Consider the following 13,880-nt stretch of genomic DNA (forward strand, 5'->3'; position numbering starts at 1 on the left):
AATATGAAGTGAGGACTAATAAATACGAAAAATGTTAAAAACAGTATTTGTTAAGAAGAATAAGGTATTGATTAGGGAGTGGGCATGAGGTATTGTCAGCGTCAACAGTTTTCACGGTATGCCAGGACTCAAGGGTCTTAAGGTGGCGATAGTTGGACTTGTCAAGTCAATCTGGTGGTTTTTGGACCAAGCATGGTGTTTTAAAATCTTTAATCAACTAAACAAAACTGTTTGTACTTTACAGGGCTGTACTCAGGAAACAGTCTTTGTTGAAGGATATAGTGTAAGTATTTCTGATTTTACTTCACCATAAAAAAAAGGAATTTTGATCGAGCCTAAATCTTGCTCATGACTTTGTCTGGACAGCTTAATGTTGATCATTTTGACAATAACAATACATAGTGTTTTTGATTGTTCGAGGATAAGTGATTTATGAGAGTAGGGATGGCCGGCGCAGTGGTGAGAGCACTCGCCTCCCACCAATGTGGCCTGGGTTCGATTCCCGGACACAGCGTCATATTTGGGTTGAGTTTGTTGTTGGTCTCGTCCTTGCTCCGAGAGGTTTTTCTCCGGGTACTCCAGGTTTCTACTCTCCTCAAAAAACAACATTTCTAAATTCCAATTCGATCTGGAGAGTGCCCCCAGTTAGTGCTCTGCGCTAAATACATTGACACTTAAATAAAGTAATTTTTTTTTTCATTTTTATGAATTTCATGGAAAGCTCTGTTAGTATCATTATTAAATCCTGAACAACTCAAATATGGAAGACCTGTTCAACAGGTTATTGTTAACTCGTTTGACTTGTTTTGCAGGTTCACATTCATTCGCAGTGACATGACGCCAGCGCGCGCTATTCAACAGTCTCCCTCATCTTTCCTTGAAGACAGCTCTACGTCATCAATGGAAGCTGATCCTGACAGAGATCAAAGAAGGTACTTGACCCGTCTGTAGTGCCAAGAAAAACAACTTACCCCTGGAGAGCAAAGGGTCATTTGTTTGGGTCTATTTTGGCCATTGTTATTCAGGTTCTTTCTAGGAACCGTTTTTCCCAATGGTGACCAACTTCTGGTTTCCCCTTACAAAGTCGCTACTGAATAAAGCACAGAGGTTATGAGAAAAAAGGAAACGATCGCTGAACCAAGATGAACTGACGTCTTGATCTTTATACAAATTCTCCCAATTGATACTATAAGAAATAATCGGATGACAGTGAGGGCAATATACATTTTGAAATTGGAGCTTGAAATAACTTCAGGAAAAATGCACGGCAAGTTTTTTCTCTGCAGAACCATGTCATACAACGAGAGATTTGTGTAAAATGCGCGCTGTGAGAGTGAGAGATTTGAACTCGTAAGGGAACTGGTCATGACAAGTTTGTTCGAAGAGGACCCACCTTGTCTGGGGTAGGGGGATAATCGAAGACACAACCTATCTCGTGAACATTACCGAAAAAATTTTATTGGCTTTAAAATTTGAGTTGACACAGAAATATTCAGCTAGCAAGAGTCAGCATTGCTAGATAAACAAGAAAAGTGAGATTTGAATCTTATTGTTATTTTTACTGCTGGATAGAGGGGTGGCTATGCAATAAAGACACCATCTGTTTGAGGTCGAGGAAGGGGGGTGCAGGCACAGAGTACCATCTATTTTGTGGTTTGGTGGGTCCTGTTCGAGTATAGAAGTTTTGTTCACTTCTCTGAGCTCAGGCTTACTATTTGCGTGTTTTCATTTCTCAGGGATGAAGCCGAGGAATACAGCATACCCGATGGAGCAGCAAACCTGCCTGACCTGCTTCAACAGGTTAGACCACCTATCTACGATGAGCCTGGAGTCCGAGTGGTGGAACTCAACCGCGGGCCTGACAGTGGCCTGGGCATTAGTATTGTGGGCGGTAAAGTGGGCCCGGGAGGTCTGGGGCTCAAAGGCATCTTTATCAGGCATGTACTAGAGTCCAGTCCTGCTGCGCGTTTAGGGACGTTGGTGACTGGTGACCAGCTTTTGGAGGTGAGGTTCTCGAAATACATAAACGTTCTTTTTCGCGATTTGGCGTAAGACTGTGAAATGAGATACCGCGTCGTATAAGAGATTTACCTAGGAAAGAATTCAAAGGAGAAATTCGCCAGCTTCTCTTCAATATTTTGATAAATGAAAATGACTATTGAAACGCCTATTATAGTACAGAAAATAGGTCTCGCCAATTAGTTGCAACTCGTTAATTTTTGTTTTTCGTTACTCGTGTTTCTCATGTTACTCGTGATTTCTTTACCACCCCTAAATTCTATTTGTTCTGTCTTTGATTCTAATAACTGTAATAATATTAATTATATTTTATCCTTAAACAGTTGTAAGTCTGGCCCGCCTAGATTAGTTTTCGCTACCTGCGGGCCAGTCTCTCTTTTTTGCTAAATTTTTGAATTTTGAATAAACTTGAATCAACTTGGAAAAAAAATTCTGATAATATTAGGGAGCTTAAGCTCAGACTTCCGTGAGCCACGGACAGCAACCGGAAGTAGAATGTTTCCTTTTTTGGCGCGTTTTTGCCCTCCACAACGGACGGGAAAAGCTCTTGTTGGACGTCTGTGGCTTGACCTTGCAAAATGCTCCAAGAAGGAAAAAAATTCGACTTCCGGTTGCCGTCCGTGGCTCATGAACGTCTGCGCTTAAGCTCCCTAATGTCTGTTTTTAGGGAGAGGTGGGAAAGGTTGTTAGGTTTAAGTTCACTGGATGCGCCGTAACCCCACTCTCTCCACCCCATTTAGGTGGATGGAAACGATCTTCGTGACGCTACGCATGACGAGGCCGTGGAGATTATTAAACGCGCTAAGAACCCTGTGCGTTTTGTAGTCAGAACAGTAACTCCCAACACAGGCCACCCACCCGAGACTCCAGCTACACCGGAAGTGACCCTTAACAATCAGGTGAGCACGAAGAATTCTCTTGTTTAATGTTCACTCAGTGATGCCTCAACCTTTGATGAAGCCGTTGTTAGCATTTCTTTGCATTTTCTAGTCTTTATAATCTCAGATGCTGGTGATGTGCTATAATTTGGTCAATTTATTTAATGAAATTGCTATATGACATTTTGTTTTTGCCGAAATTCTTGAAACCCCCAAACCACCGATAGATATGGCCCAGCGTTTGAAACATTTTATTGAAATATGAAAATGGAGTTGCTCTACATTAGCTTGCACTAATTAGCCTAAACACATTAATAATTAAGTGATCATTATTAATTGATTAAGAATCTGTTTCCTAATCGGCGAGTTACTGGAAACAAAAACATAGCGTTCTTCTTTTTCAACCAGTATCTATATTCTTGTGTTTTAAACAATGTAACCAAAGGAAAGCCGAGATCAATGTAGAGATAAGTTTCGCCTCGGCTATTGCGGTAAAATTTGTATTTATTGTTGAACTTGGAGAGTGGTACTCCATTGAAATTTAATTTGGTCTGTTTCTGTTATTGATGTTTTTCAAAGAATTTTCATGTAAAAATCTCAGGTTGGATTTAAAGCATACTTGTATTTTTCGGTGGAGATAACGTCGCTGTTTCATCAACTTAAAGCAGGAGCAAATGCGTCACTAATGCGAGATATCGAAACCGCTTTATAAACCCAGAAACAAACCGTGCTGCGAGGGAGTTCACTGGTTTCTCTTTCATCTAAAATGCCTTTACGTTTTGGAAGATCGAAAGGTTTGAAACTGGACAGATCTAGAAGTTACATTTCTGAGGTAACGAGTGAAAGAATGCAATTTGCTTAGTGCTTAACGCTTTGATAATTCACTACCTCATGTTTTGTGATAACTATATCAGTTCTTGTATTTTGGGGGTTTCAAGGCACGCTTCAAGAGGTACACATTGAAGTAATTAAGAGACAGCATATACTTTTGTACTGTCGGATTTTGTGTTGATAGTTTTTTTTTTTTGCAACACAAAGGCACTACTTACCATACGAATGCGTACACTCAACTACAATACTGTACGCTTATTATTTACAATGTGGTACTTACACTACTTACAATACGGTATTTACAAAAGTCATTATTTACAAATACGATACTTATGCTACTTATATTACTTACAATTCGATTTTTACACTGCTTACATTACATTACACACGGCACACAAGAAAACAGGACGAAACAATACGCAGGTCACAACACGTAAGACATACACTAACACATAAGACCGTATACTTGTGATACATAATACAGTAATGTGTATATATTTCTGGGTAAATGTAACGTTATTTGAAGAGACTCTTGGTGTAGTATTTTGCGGTTGGACGTCAGATCCGAAGGTCGCTGGTTTAACAGAGGTCTATCCTCTCCCGTCGTGTGTTTCCTAAGGGGCTGTTTACATGGAGGGAGGAAGATCCTAGCACTAGGAAGATCCGAGAAGGCGGAACAACTTTTCGTTTGTTTTACATGCAGAAATTTCGGCCGAAGTGGTTACCAAGTGAAGAAGAAAAAGAAGAATAACTGTCGGCCTTGAGCAGCTGAACGCCCGGCTACCGCCATGTTTGTTCTTTTTGTCCCTTTTTGTCCCTAGTACTAGGATCTCCTGAGCGAAAGTAGTTTACATGGTGCAAGGATCTTCCTAGTGCTAGGATCTTCCTATCTCTCAGCTAGGAAGTTCCTATCTCTAGGAAGATCCTAGCGCTAGGGCCAAGTACAACTTATTGCATGTAAACTGAATAGAGGAAACATATGGCGCTAGGATGATCCGCCTTCTAGGATCTTCCTCCCTCAATGTAAACAGCCCTTAAGACAATAAACTTTGCTCAAAATTACCAACTAAACAAAGCTGTTATTGCATCGTTCCTTACTTGTAACTTTCCCTGGCATTCCAAGGTGGAACCCGGCAGTGTGACGGTCACCAGTGCCAGACCCTCGGCCGAGCCGACATCTCTACCTGCGGACGAGTCTTTGAAGAAAGACATTCTCATTCCCGCCAAAAATCTGACAGCTGAAGCGGAGGAGCCTATCACGAGCGTTGTTAGAAATGATGACGTCAAGGCAGAGATTGAAAGCAAGTTGTTGAACTTTCCGCCTCGGTTCAAAATGATCAGGAGTGACGAAGATAGAAAAAGTAAGTCTCTTGTATTTTACTAGCGACTATTATACTGTGTAACTGTTTTGCGGTACAAGATCTATAACTGAGGATGAAAATCGTGTGTACGAAATCCTAAAGTGTGACCATTCAAATGAAAGCTACTGAGCTGTACTTTCCTGTGGTGCTGTTTATTATGCTGTACAAGGTGGTTATAACTTTTAATTTGTGGATGAAATCCTAAAAGTGTGACGATTCAAATGAAAGCTACTGAGCAGTAATTTATTGTGCTATACAAGGTGGCCCTGACTGTTAATTTTGTGGATGAAATCCTTAAATGTGACCATTCAAATGAAAGCTACCGAGCAGTACTTTTCTGTGGTGCTGTTTATTATGCTGCACAAGGTGGTTCTTACTTCCGAGTCTGTTTGTTGGATGTAAGATAATAGATAGCCAACTCGCGTTTAGTTGGCTATCTACCATCTCATATCCAATGCGCGCTCGTGCATGTTAAATATTGGATGTAAATTTCTGTTGCCAGGACAACTGAGGATAAAGTATCCGGATATTACTGGTGATTTCCTTATCGTGAATCTTACCAAAGGCAATACTGGGTTAGGTAAGTTGAACAGTAATTTGCAATTAATAGGATGTACAGACATATTGTCATAACAAACGAAAGCTCACTTCACCTTTTGTCATAAGTGAGAATTCTCTCTGCAGACCGCTCATCTTTTTATCGATCTCCAGGTTTGAGTATCGCTGGTGGTAAAGGCGCAGCGGCAAACCGTATTTTTGTTGTGGATGTGAAGCCAGGTGGACCAGCGGAAAAGAACGGTCAGATACAACAAGCTGATGAGATCCTGGAGGTGAATGACGTCACCATCCGGGGTTTGACTCATTACGAAGCCTCCGCGATACTAAAGGTGAGTTTGCGCAGTAATCCGTTTTCGAGGTTATAGTTGCGCGATGCAGTTTTAACACTAAAGCCACGTTTGTACAGGGTTATTGTTGATATGAAGTACAAGTTTTTGAGAAATACAAGCTGCGAGGTGTTTAGGTAGTTCACAGAGTGTTGCCTCCAATAGACCATTTCCGAGTTGCTTTGAACCTCATTATAGAAAGCGAGGCTAAGTGCAAAGTTTTTGTTCTGAAAATTAGTTTTCATTCTTATGCAAACAAAATTCATTTTCATATGAAAAGTTTTGCTCTTAGCCTCGCTTTCATAGTGAGGTTCACAGCAACTCGGAAATGGCCTATTAGAAACCATTCGCCATTACTGTTAGTTTAACTGGTTTCACCGTGTTCCAGATAAAAGAGGGGTGTCAGGTTAAAGTCCTCTTCATTGATTCTCTAACTTTAAAAGTTGTCTGGAACACTGTTTCAGGGAGACGAAAACTCGTATCGCTGCTGCCTCAATGCTAATACTACTGATACTACCACTAATAATAGTATATTGCTAACACCTCTTTATTGCAGATGGTTCGCTTTGTCTCAGAGACGCCAGACCAAAATTCATATAAACTCTACTTCTAAAATACACGCACCTTCTTATTACGGATAGTTCTCCTGGTACTTGGTACTATTTGATGCAGTTTACATGAGGTTGTTTTCGGTTTTGTACCTTAGAACACTCCTCCAGAGGTTGAACTGGTTTTAGGCCGGACGCAAGAAGCCGCTGATTTTCTCAGTCGATCGAAGACACCGCCGGCTAATGAATCTCCCAGAGGCCTTCCCTTTGCGGAACCGGAAATGAAAGCACTCAATGTACGCTCCAATGAATCATCGCCTTCTGCGCAAAGACATGAAATAGGAAGTCCCCGACGAACAGGCCCTAGTCCTAGTCCCAGTCCCCCACCGGTTGCTGAGGGTATCACTGTTTCACCAACTCTTCTGAAGGAACTGTCGGGGGGTCAGAAAGTGGAGATTATTGAATTTGTTAAGGTTCGTCAGCTTTAAGTTTGATAGCCTAGTTAAATTCATCAATAGAGGCCTTAAACTGCAACGACGGCGACGGCAGAAAAGACGTCATAACACAGAGGTTTCTAAGCAGAAAATTCGCAAAACTGATTTTATCCGTGCGTAAGTCCTTTCGTAAATGTCCGTGCCCTCTTCTGTCCTCTTCTCTTCTTCGTGTCCTCCTCTTTCCTCTTTCGTGAATGTCCGTGCCCTCTCATCCTGGCCCGCCTAAATTAGCTTTGCTACCTGCGGCGCCAAGAAATTGTAAATGTAATTAAAAAAAAAAAAACACGTAGTAAAGTTGAAGAACAGCAGCGTGAAATGACTAAATTCCTAGTTTTATGGAGAACATGAGCACACGACGGTAAATTTTCATTTCTCTTTGTGAACTTGAACACCGTCTCCCCGAATTCTTGGATAGTACGGTCGCCGGCCTTGAACTAGCCAGCGAAGCAAGCGTTTCCGGGAGGGGGGGAGGGGGGGGTGTGCTTTTTTCGCTGTTTGAACGCGCGGAAATTTCGCCCTCGTCCCAAATCCGCGCGGTCAAAAAGCGGAAAAGACACAAAACCCCACTGAACGTCTGCTACACAGCCTAACATTGAACAAATTAAATTAGTTGGAATTATCTTGAAAACAAGGGGCCAGTTGTTCGAAAGCCGATTAACGCTAATCTCCGATAAAAAGTTAACCGAGGTTTCCAGCTCGCTCGTTAAAAATGTTTTTAAAATCTAATTTTAAGCTAGTGGTGAAAGAAAATTCAACGTCAAAACTGGGGGACAAAAATCTTTTTGAAAAATCTTAAATTTTGTTCAGTAATTAAACTCGAATCAAAGTTCTCGTTAATCTAGGATTAGCTTAATCGGGCTTTGAACAACAGGGCTAAGGAGTTTAATGTGCGGCGCGTTGCCTTTGCGGCTACTTAAGTATAGACTGGGTGTACAACTCAATACTACTACTGATCCTCGTGGCTCCTACGGGAGCATAAGGCCACTCTTCCACAGGGCCCTGTCTTTTTATGAGCCTGGGTTTCGTCCCAAGAGAGCCCCATCTCTTCTAACTCAAAATTGATGGTTGTACAGCTCTGTAGTTTATTGTCAGTAAACTGGGGAATAAAACCGCTCAATAAAAACCATTCGCAGGCTACAAATGTTAACAGGGCATTCACTTTTTAAACTTCAAGTTGATAGTAAACCGTAAGACGCTAGAACGTCGGCAATGAGTTTTATTTCTATCGGTAGTGACTTGTGTATTTCTTTATCAGAGCCCCAAAGGACTTGGATTTGCTGTGGTAGAAGGCCCAGGATTTGGTGAGGGTCAGACAGGTATCTATGTAAAGGACATCACTGAAGGAGGGCCTGCCCAAAAGGTACTTAAATTCAAGTTAATCTGGACAAGTAACACATTTCTGACCAAAGTTTCAGCCGAAAGCTGGTTCAGTTCTCAGTTTGTTCTTTTTGTCTCCGATGGTGGACATGGCTGGCTTAGCTTATTCCTTTCCTTAACAAGACGTTCCATTATAAAAAATAGTTAAGCCCCTCCTTCCTTTCACACCTTTGTGGGTGTGAAATGCAAATTTAGACGCTTTTCAATCGTGGCAAGTTATTGAATCAAATGTCCTCTGAAAGGACATGCCTCAAAATTTCATAATATTACGACAGCAATAAAAGGCATCAGTTTCCAATTAGGTTATTAGGGTTTATTCCGAAAAATAAGCCAATTTTTATCAGTAAGGGTCGTAGAAAAAGATGCATGCCGTTTGTCAGTTGTTTACCTTCTGATGGTTGATTGACAACTGAAGGTAGGAATGGCTAGGCCAGTCCCCTTTTATACCGGAATTTCCTGTTTAATTATCTTATTGTTTTCACTCATCAGGATAACCGACTGAGGAAAGGAGATCAGCTAATCGCTGTCGATAACCAGCCGATAGTAGGACTCACACATGCGGAGGTAAACAATAAAACAATTACTAAAACGGCCTGCAAAACAACAACAATTTTTTCTTTTGAAGCACATAGTTAAAGGGGCAGTATCACCGATTTTTTGTGGTACCTTGAATAGCCAAAAAACATATTTGAATCGATGACATCGTCAAAATAATGGTTCAGTTTTGTTAGCAATAACCCTAATAATACACAGAAACTAGTATTAATTATCTTTTGCTGGGGATGGCTAGGATGGAAATGGATTGCAACTTGAAAAAATTGGCCAGTTTTTTCAAGTTCCTCCTGTGTATTGTAGAGAAGTCGTCAAAAACTGCTTATAATTTGTTCTTCCCCGGGTAAATCCCTTGATATTTCCTTCTCGGTGCTCTAACAGTAATTTCATGTTATAACTAGAAAGGGTTCTTTGTCAAACATTTGAACCATTTTGACAAAAATATAGCAAAATCGCCGTGACGAAAACATGTATTATCGATCATCCAAAGGGCGAACGGCCTGTGTTGACGAGGCAGTCGTCAAACTTGGCCAAACTCCCTACTAAAACGGCGCGCAGAAGTAAGTATTGTTTCTGTAAGTAACTGACCTGCCTGGACACGCACACAGGGTGGCTGCTCAATTCCATTGGAAAACAATCTTGTAAATATCTTTTAGTGAGGTTGTGTATACATGTACGTGTACACATATGTTATGGTTTATTAAGATAGATCGGACAAAATATATCACACGTTTAGCTACATGAAGGTAGCGTTCCCCCTCTCCCTCCCCCCTTCTCCTTCCCCCTTCCCCACTCCCTTACCCCGAAAAAGGTAAAGGCTACTAAATCTAAAAGCAACGATGGTCATTACTTTCGAAACTTTACTGATCTTTGGAAATCTCATTCCGTTATCATTCTGGCTCCGGTTCTTCAAAGAGTGGATAACTTTATCCAGCCGATAAAACGTGTTGGTTGGAGTACATTTTATCCGCTGGATAGCGATTTACCCACTAGATATAAATGTTATCCACTCTTTGAACCACGGGGCCTTGATCTTTGGTAATCTCATTGTTTGTAATATGTGTTTCCTGTTTGTTGTAGGCTGTTGCCATATTAAAGAGAACCAAGGGGAAGGTCTCACTTGTGGTTGCTAGGAAACAAGCACAACCCGGAAGTGCTCCAGTTTCCGAGAAACCAATAGCCAGTGTTTCTCCGAGGAAGGATACCGGAAGTCCTCGTGGGATAAGGAGAGGCCCTCCTGTTGCTAAGAAACCTGTAAGGGACACTTTATCTGGTGGAAAAAGACCCGGAAGTCCAACGAAACCAGCGAGTCCCCAAACTACTAGGAAGGCGCTAGAGGATTTGCCGACCGGAAGTCCTTTATCCCCAAGAAAACAACCCGTGAAACCGGAAGTATCTGAGCCTGAAGTTCAGGTTGTCCAGCAGTCTCCAAGAGAAGCAGCAGGTACTTCATTTGCTTCTGTGTTGTTGTTCTTGTTGTTGTTTTTCCCCGACAAAACTATTCTAAGGATGAAACGAGGATAGGGAAAGCAGGCGTGCTTACCATTTACATGGAAAACCCGGAAATTCCAGTTGGAAAATCAAATGGTACGCATCTTTCCATTTGGAGTACTTCTGAAATTATGGGCTTCTGGTCAAAGTGATGTATTTTTATTACTCCTTTTGGGATTTACAGCGGATGTTCAAACATTTTGCATGTTATCCATCTTCTGTTAAGAGGAGCTAAATCATTTGGTATTTATGCCGAAAATTTCCATCCGGGTGGTTTGCGTAAATGGTAAGCACCCTAGATCACGTTTCATGACAATAGTCCTTTTCACGGTTAACTCTGCTCATTTGAATTACAATGAAATCTAGCATGTATGTGATGCAATTTCAGGCTATTTTGTAGTTTTAGCCCGAAATTGCCTCGCATCCGCGTTGGATAACATTGTAATGCAAATGAGAAAAATCAACCGTGAAAAGGGCTTTTTATGGCTCACGAAAATTGATAATTGAACATCTTCAGAGGCGCGTTTACGAAAGCTTTGCTTGTAAAAGCAGCATCAGTTATTACAGAATTATTTCATTTTATCGTTTTTTTTTTTCTTTCGTTGCTTTCGCGCAACAGGTTCACCCGTCTTGACGTCATTGACGCCGACTCTAAACCCGCGCACTGCACCGATAATTCCCGGCCAAGAGTGCGTGTTAGAAATTCCAAAAGGCAACACAGGACTGGGACTGAGTATTGTTGGCGGTGCGGATACCTTGCTAGTAAGTTAATTTTAAGTAAATTTTAATCCTTTCACTCCTAACAACGTCCATACTTAAAACAAGAAACATTCGCTAAAATCTTTGTAAGATTTTACCATAGTACCACAACAGTGTACTGTTCAGTAACTTTCATTTCAACGGCCACACTTTTGGATTTCATCCACAGACTCGAAAGTAAGAACCACGTTGTACAGCATAATAAACAGCACCACAGGAAAGTACTGCTCAGTAGCTTTCATTTGAATGGTCACACTTTAGGATTTCAGTCACAGACTCATAAGTTAGAATCACCTTGTACAGCATAATAAACAGCACCACAGGAAAGTAGTGCTCAGTAGCTTTCATTTGAATGGTTACACTTTTGGGACCCATCCACAGACCTAAAAGTTAGAACCACGTTGTAAAGCATAATAAACAGCTCACTGGAAAGTACTGCTCAGTAGCTTTTATTTGAAAGTTCACGGTTTAGGATTTCAGCCCTCAAAATTGCAGCCTCATTTCTTTCCTTGTGTATTCCCAACCATATGCGTATTAAAGGGTCAAAACTTAATCAACTGAATTTCATTCATTTTTAGGGTGCCATTGTTATCCACGAGGTGTATGAAGATGGTGCAGCGGCCCAGGATGCTAGACTGTGGGCTGGAGATCAAATACTAGAAGTAAGAGTGTCTTATTTTATTAGTTTCCATTTATTTCCATTCTTCTCCATAGAGAATCCTTACTAGAGGAGCTTTCGCTACACTTGCGAATTTTTTGAGGGGTACACTACTTTCGGCCATTCCGTGGATTGTCCTAACGTGGACTTACTGGCAGCCTCTTTCTTATGAACAAGAATCGTACAAATGTTCACAACACCCAAGACGAACCGAGAGGTATTGTTTCTTTTTTTTCTGTCTCGCGGCAAGGGTGAAATTTTCACGCGTTGGACGATTTTCATGGACGCTTACGTTTGGTCACTCTCTCTTAAGAAGAGAGGGATTTCTCATACTTTGCTTCTCCGCAATTTGAAAACGAATTGTTCTCGATTAAGCATGAATTAACTTGGTCATGTCATACTGAGCCATTGCTCATACACCATGTGGGTGAGCAGGGATGGCGCAGTGGTGAGAGCACACGCCTTCCACCAGTGTGGCCCGGGCTTGATTCCCAGACCCAGCGTCATATGTGGGTTAAGTTTGTTGTTGGTTCTCGTCCTTGCTCCGAGCGTATTTTCTCCGGGTGCTCCGGTTTTCTCCTCCAAAAAAAAAAAAAAAAAAAATATTCCAAATTCCAAATTCCAATTCGATCTGGATTAATATCAAGCACTTTATCGTGAGCCTCTGTCTCTGGAGATTGCGCAAGCACTACCCGTGTTATTGACCTTAAATAATTTACTTTACTTTACCAGTTAACTGCTGTTATTTTTTCAGGTGAATTATGTGGATCTGCGTGAAGCATCACATGACATGGCCATCACGGCCCTGAGGCAGACTCCAGCTGTTGTACGACTGGTTGTTCTTAGAGACGAGTCCCAGTTCAAAGATGAAGGTGAGACTCTCTTTATTACTCCACGCTAATGGTGTTTGTCGCAGTGTTGCTTAAGTATAAGTAACAGTCCCAATAATGGTAACATTACTGCTAAAAGTATTGGTAACAGTATCGTTAACAGTATTTCTAAAAGTCCCAAGATTGGTAACAGTATTGTCACTGACTATTGCTAACACTCCTGGTCACAGTATTGCCAACAACATTGCTGAGTATTGATAAAAACATTGGTCACAGCATGGCCAACAACATTGCTGAGTATTCCTAACAACATTGGCCACAGCATCGCCAACAACATTGCTCAGTATACTGCATTGCTAACAACATTGTCACGGCATTGCCAACAATATTACTCAGTATTGCGAACAACAATGGTCACAGTATTGCCAACAACATTGGTTACATTATTGCTAACAACATCGGTCGGTATTGCCAACAACATTGGTGACAGTATTGCCAACAACATTGGTCACATTATTTTTGACAACGTCGGTCACAGTATGCACAGCAATGATGTTCGTTTTCTCATCGTCACTTTTCTTTTCATTGCAGAAGCTTTTGAATACCTCACTTTAGAATTAAACAGGGTTCCCGGCCAGGGACTGGGTTTGAGCATCGTTGGAAGAAGGTAAAAGTATTGGCTTCTAAACTGAATGACAGCTGGAATCATACTGACTGCTTTAATTCTTGCTCTCCTTCTTTGAGACCTTAAAGGATCCTAAAGCTTACCCGTGACATGAATGAATTAATGTATTTACCACCTGTCGTGCCCTGTTTTAGTTCTGTTACTGCGCATACGTTCTGCGCATCTCGAGATACTCGGGTTTCTTATGGGTGAAGCCTACTAAAACAGGGATATTTTTGTGCGGTTTAAAACTATGTGGAGAAAGAAGAACTTAGCAAGTGTCCTTGGTACTCAAAAAGAAAATTGGGGGTAACCGTGCATTTTTCAGAGATAATTAAGCAACAATAATTCAAAAAAGCAGTAAAATGCAAAGCAATGTATGGCGTTTTTTCCATATTGAAGCTTTATTATCTCTGAAAAATGCGCGGATACCCCCAAGTTCCTTTTTGGATTCCAATAGCCATTGCTAAAATCTGCTTTTCCCGCATAGTCATAAACCGCGCAAAAATACTTCTATATTAGTAGCCACCGTCC

General features: G+C 41.2%; 1 protein-coding gene across 1 annotated transcript in view; it reads left to right on the forward strand.

Moving 5' to 3' along the window:
• Window positions 1-13,880, forward strand: part of LOC146475392 (multiple PDZ domain protein-like) — a 38,159-nt gene that overhangs the window by 20,742 nt on the left and 3,537 nt on the right. The window contains exons 18-32 of the mRNA XM_085115799.1: window positions 245-283; window positions 813-932; window positions 1,737-2,004; window positions 2,760-2,918; window positions 4,852-5,089; window positions 5,592-5,669; window positions 5,801-5,976; window positions 6,680-6,994; window positions 8,271-8,375; window positions 8,882-8,956; window positions 10,025-10,388; window positions 11,055-11,197; window positions 11,773-11,856; window positions 12,607-12,724; window positions 13,274-13,349. Coding sequence (XP_084971925.1) covers window positions 245-283; window positions 813-932; window positions 1,737-2,004; window positions 2,760-2,918; window positions 4,852-5,089; window positions 5,592-5,669; window positions 5,801-5,976; window positions 6,680-6,994; window positions 8,271-8,375; window positions 8,882-8,956; window positions 10,025-10,388; window positions 11,055-11,197; window positions 11,773-11,856; window positions 12,607-12,724; window positions 13,274-13,349 — 2,358 coding nt within the window. The remainder of the gene's footprint in view (window positions 1-244; window positions 284-812; window positions 933-1,736; window positions 2,005-2,759; window positions 2,919-4,851; window positions 5,090-5,591; window positions 5,670-5,800; window positions 5,977-6,679; window positions 6,995-8,270; window positions 8,376-8,881; window positions 8,957-10,024; window positions 10,389-11,054; window positions 11,198-11,772; window positions 11,857-12,606; window positions 12,725-13,273; window positions 13,350-13,880) is intronic.

This window comes from Pavona decussata, unplaced genomic scaffold (assembly GCF_977016875.1).
Source record: "Pavona decussata unplaced genomic scaffold, jaPavDecu1.1 SCAFFOLD_84, whole genome shotgun sequence".
Classification (NCBI taxonomy): domain Eukaryota; kingdom Metazoa; phylum Cnidaria; class Anthozoa; order Scleractinia; family Agariciidae; genus Pavona; species Pavona decussata.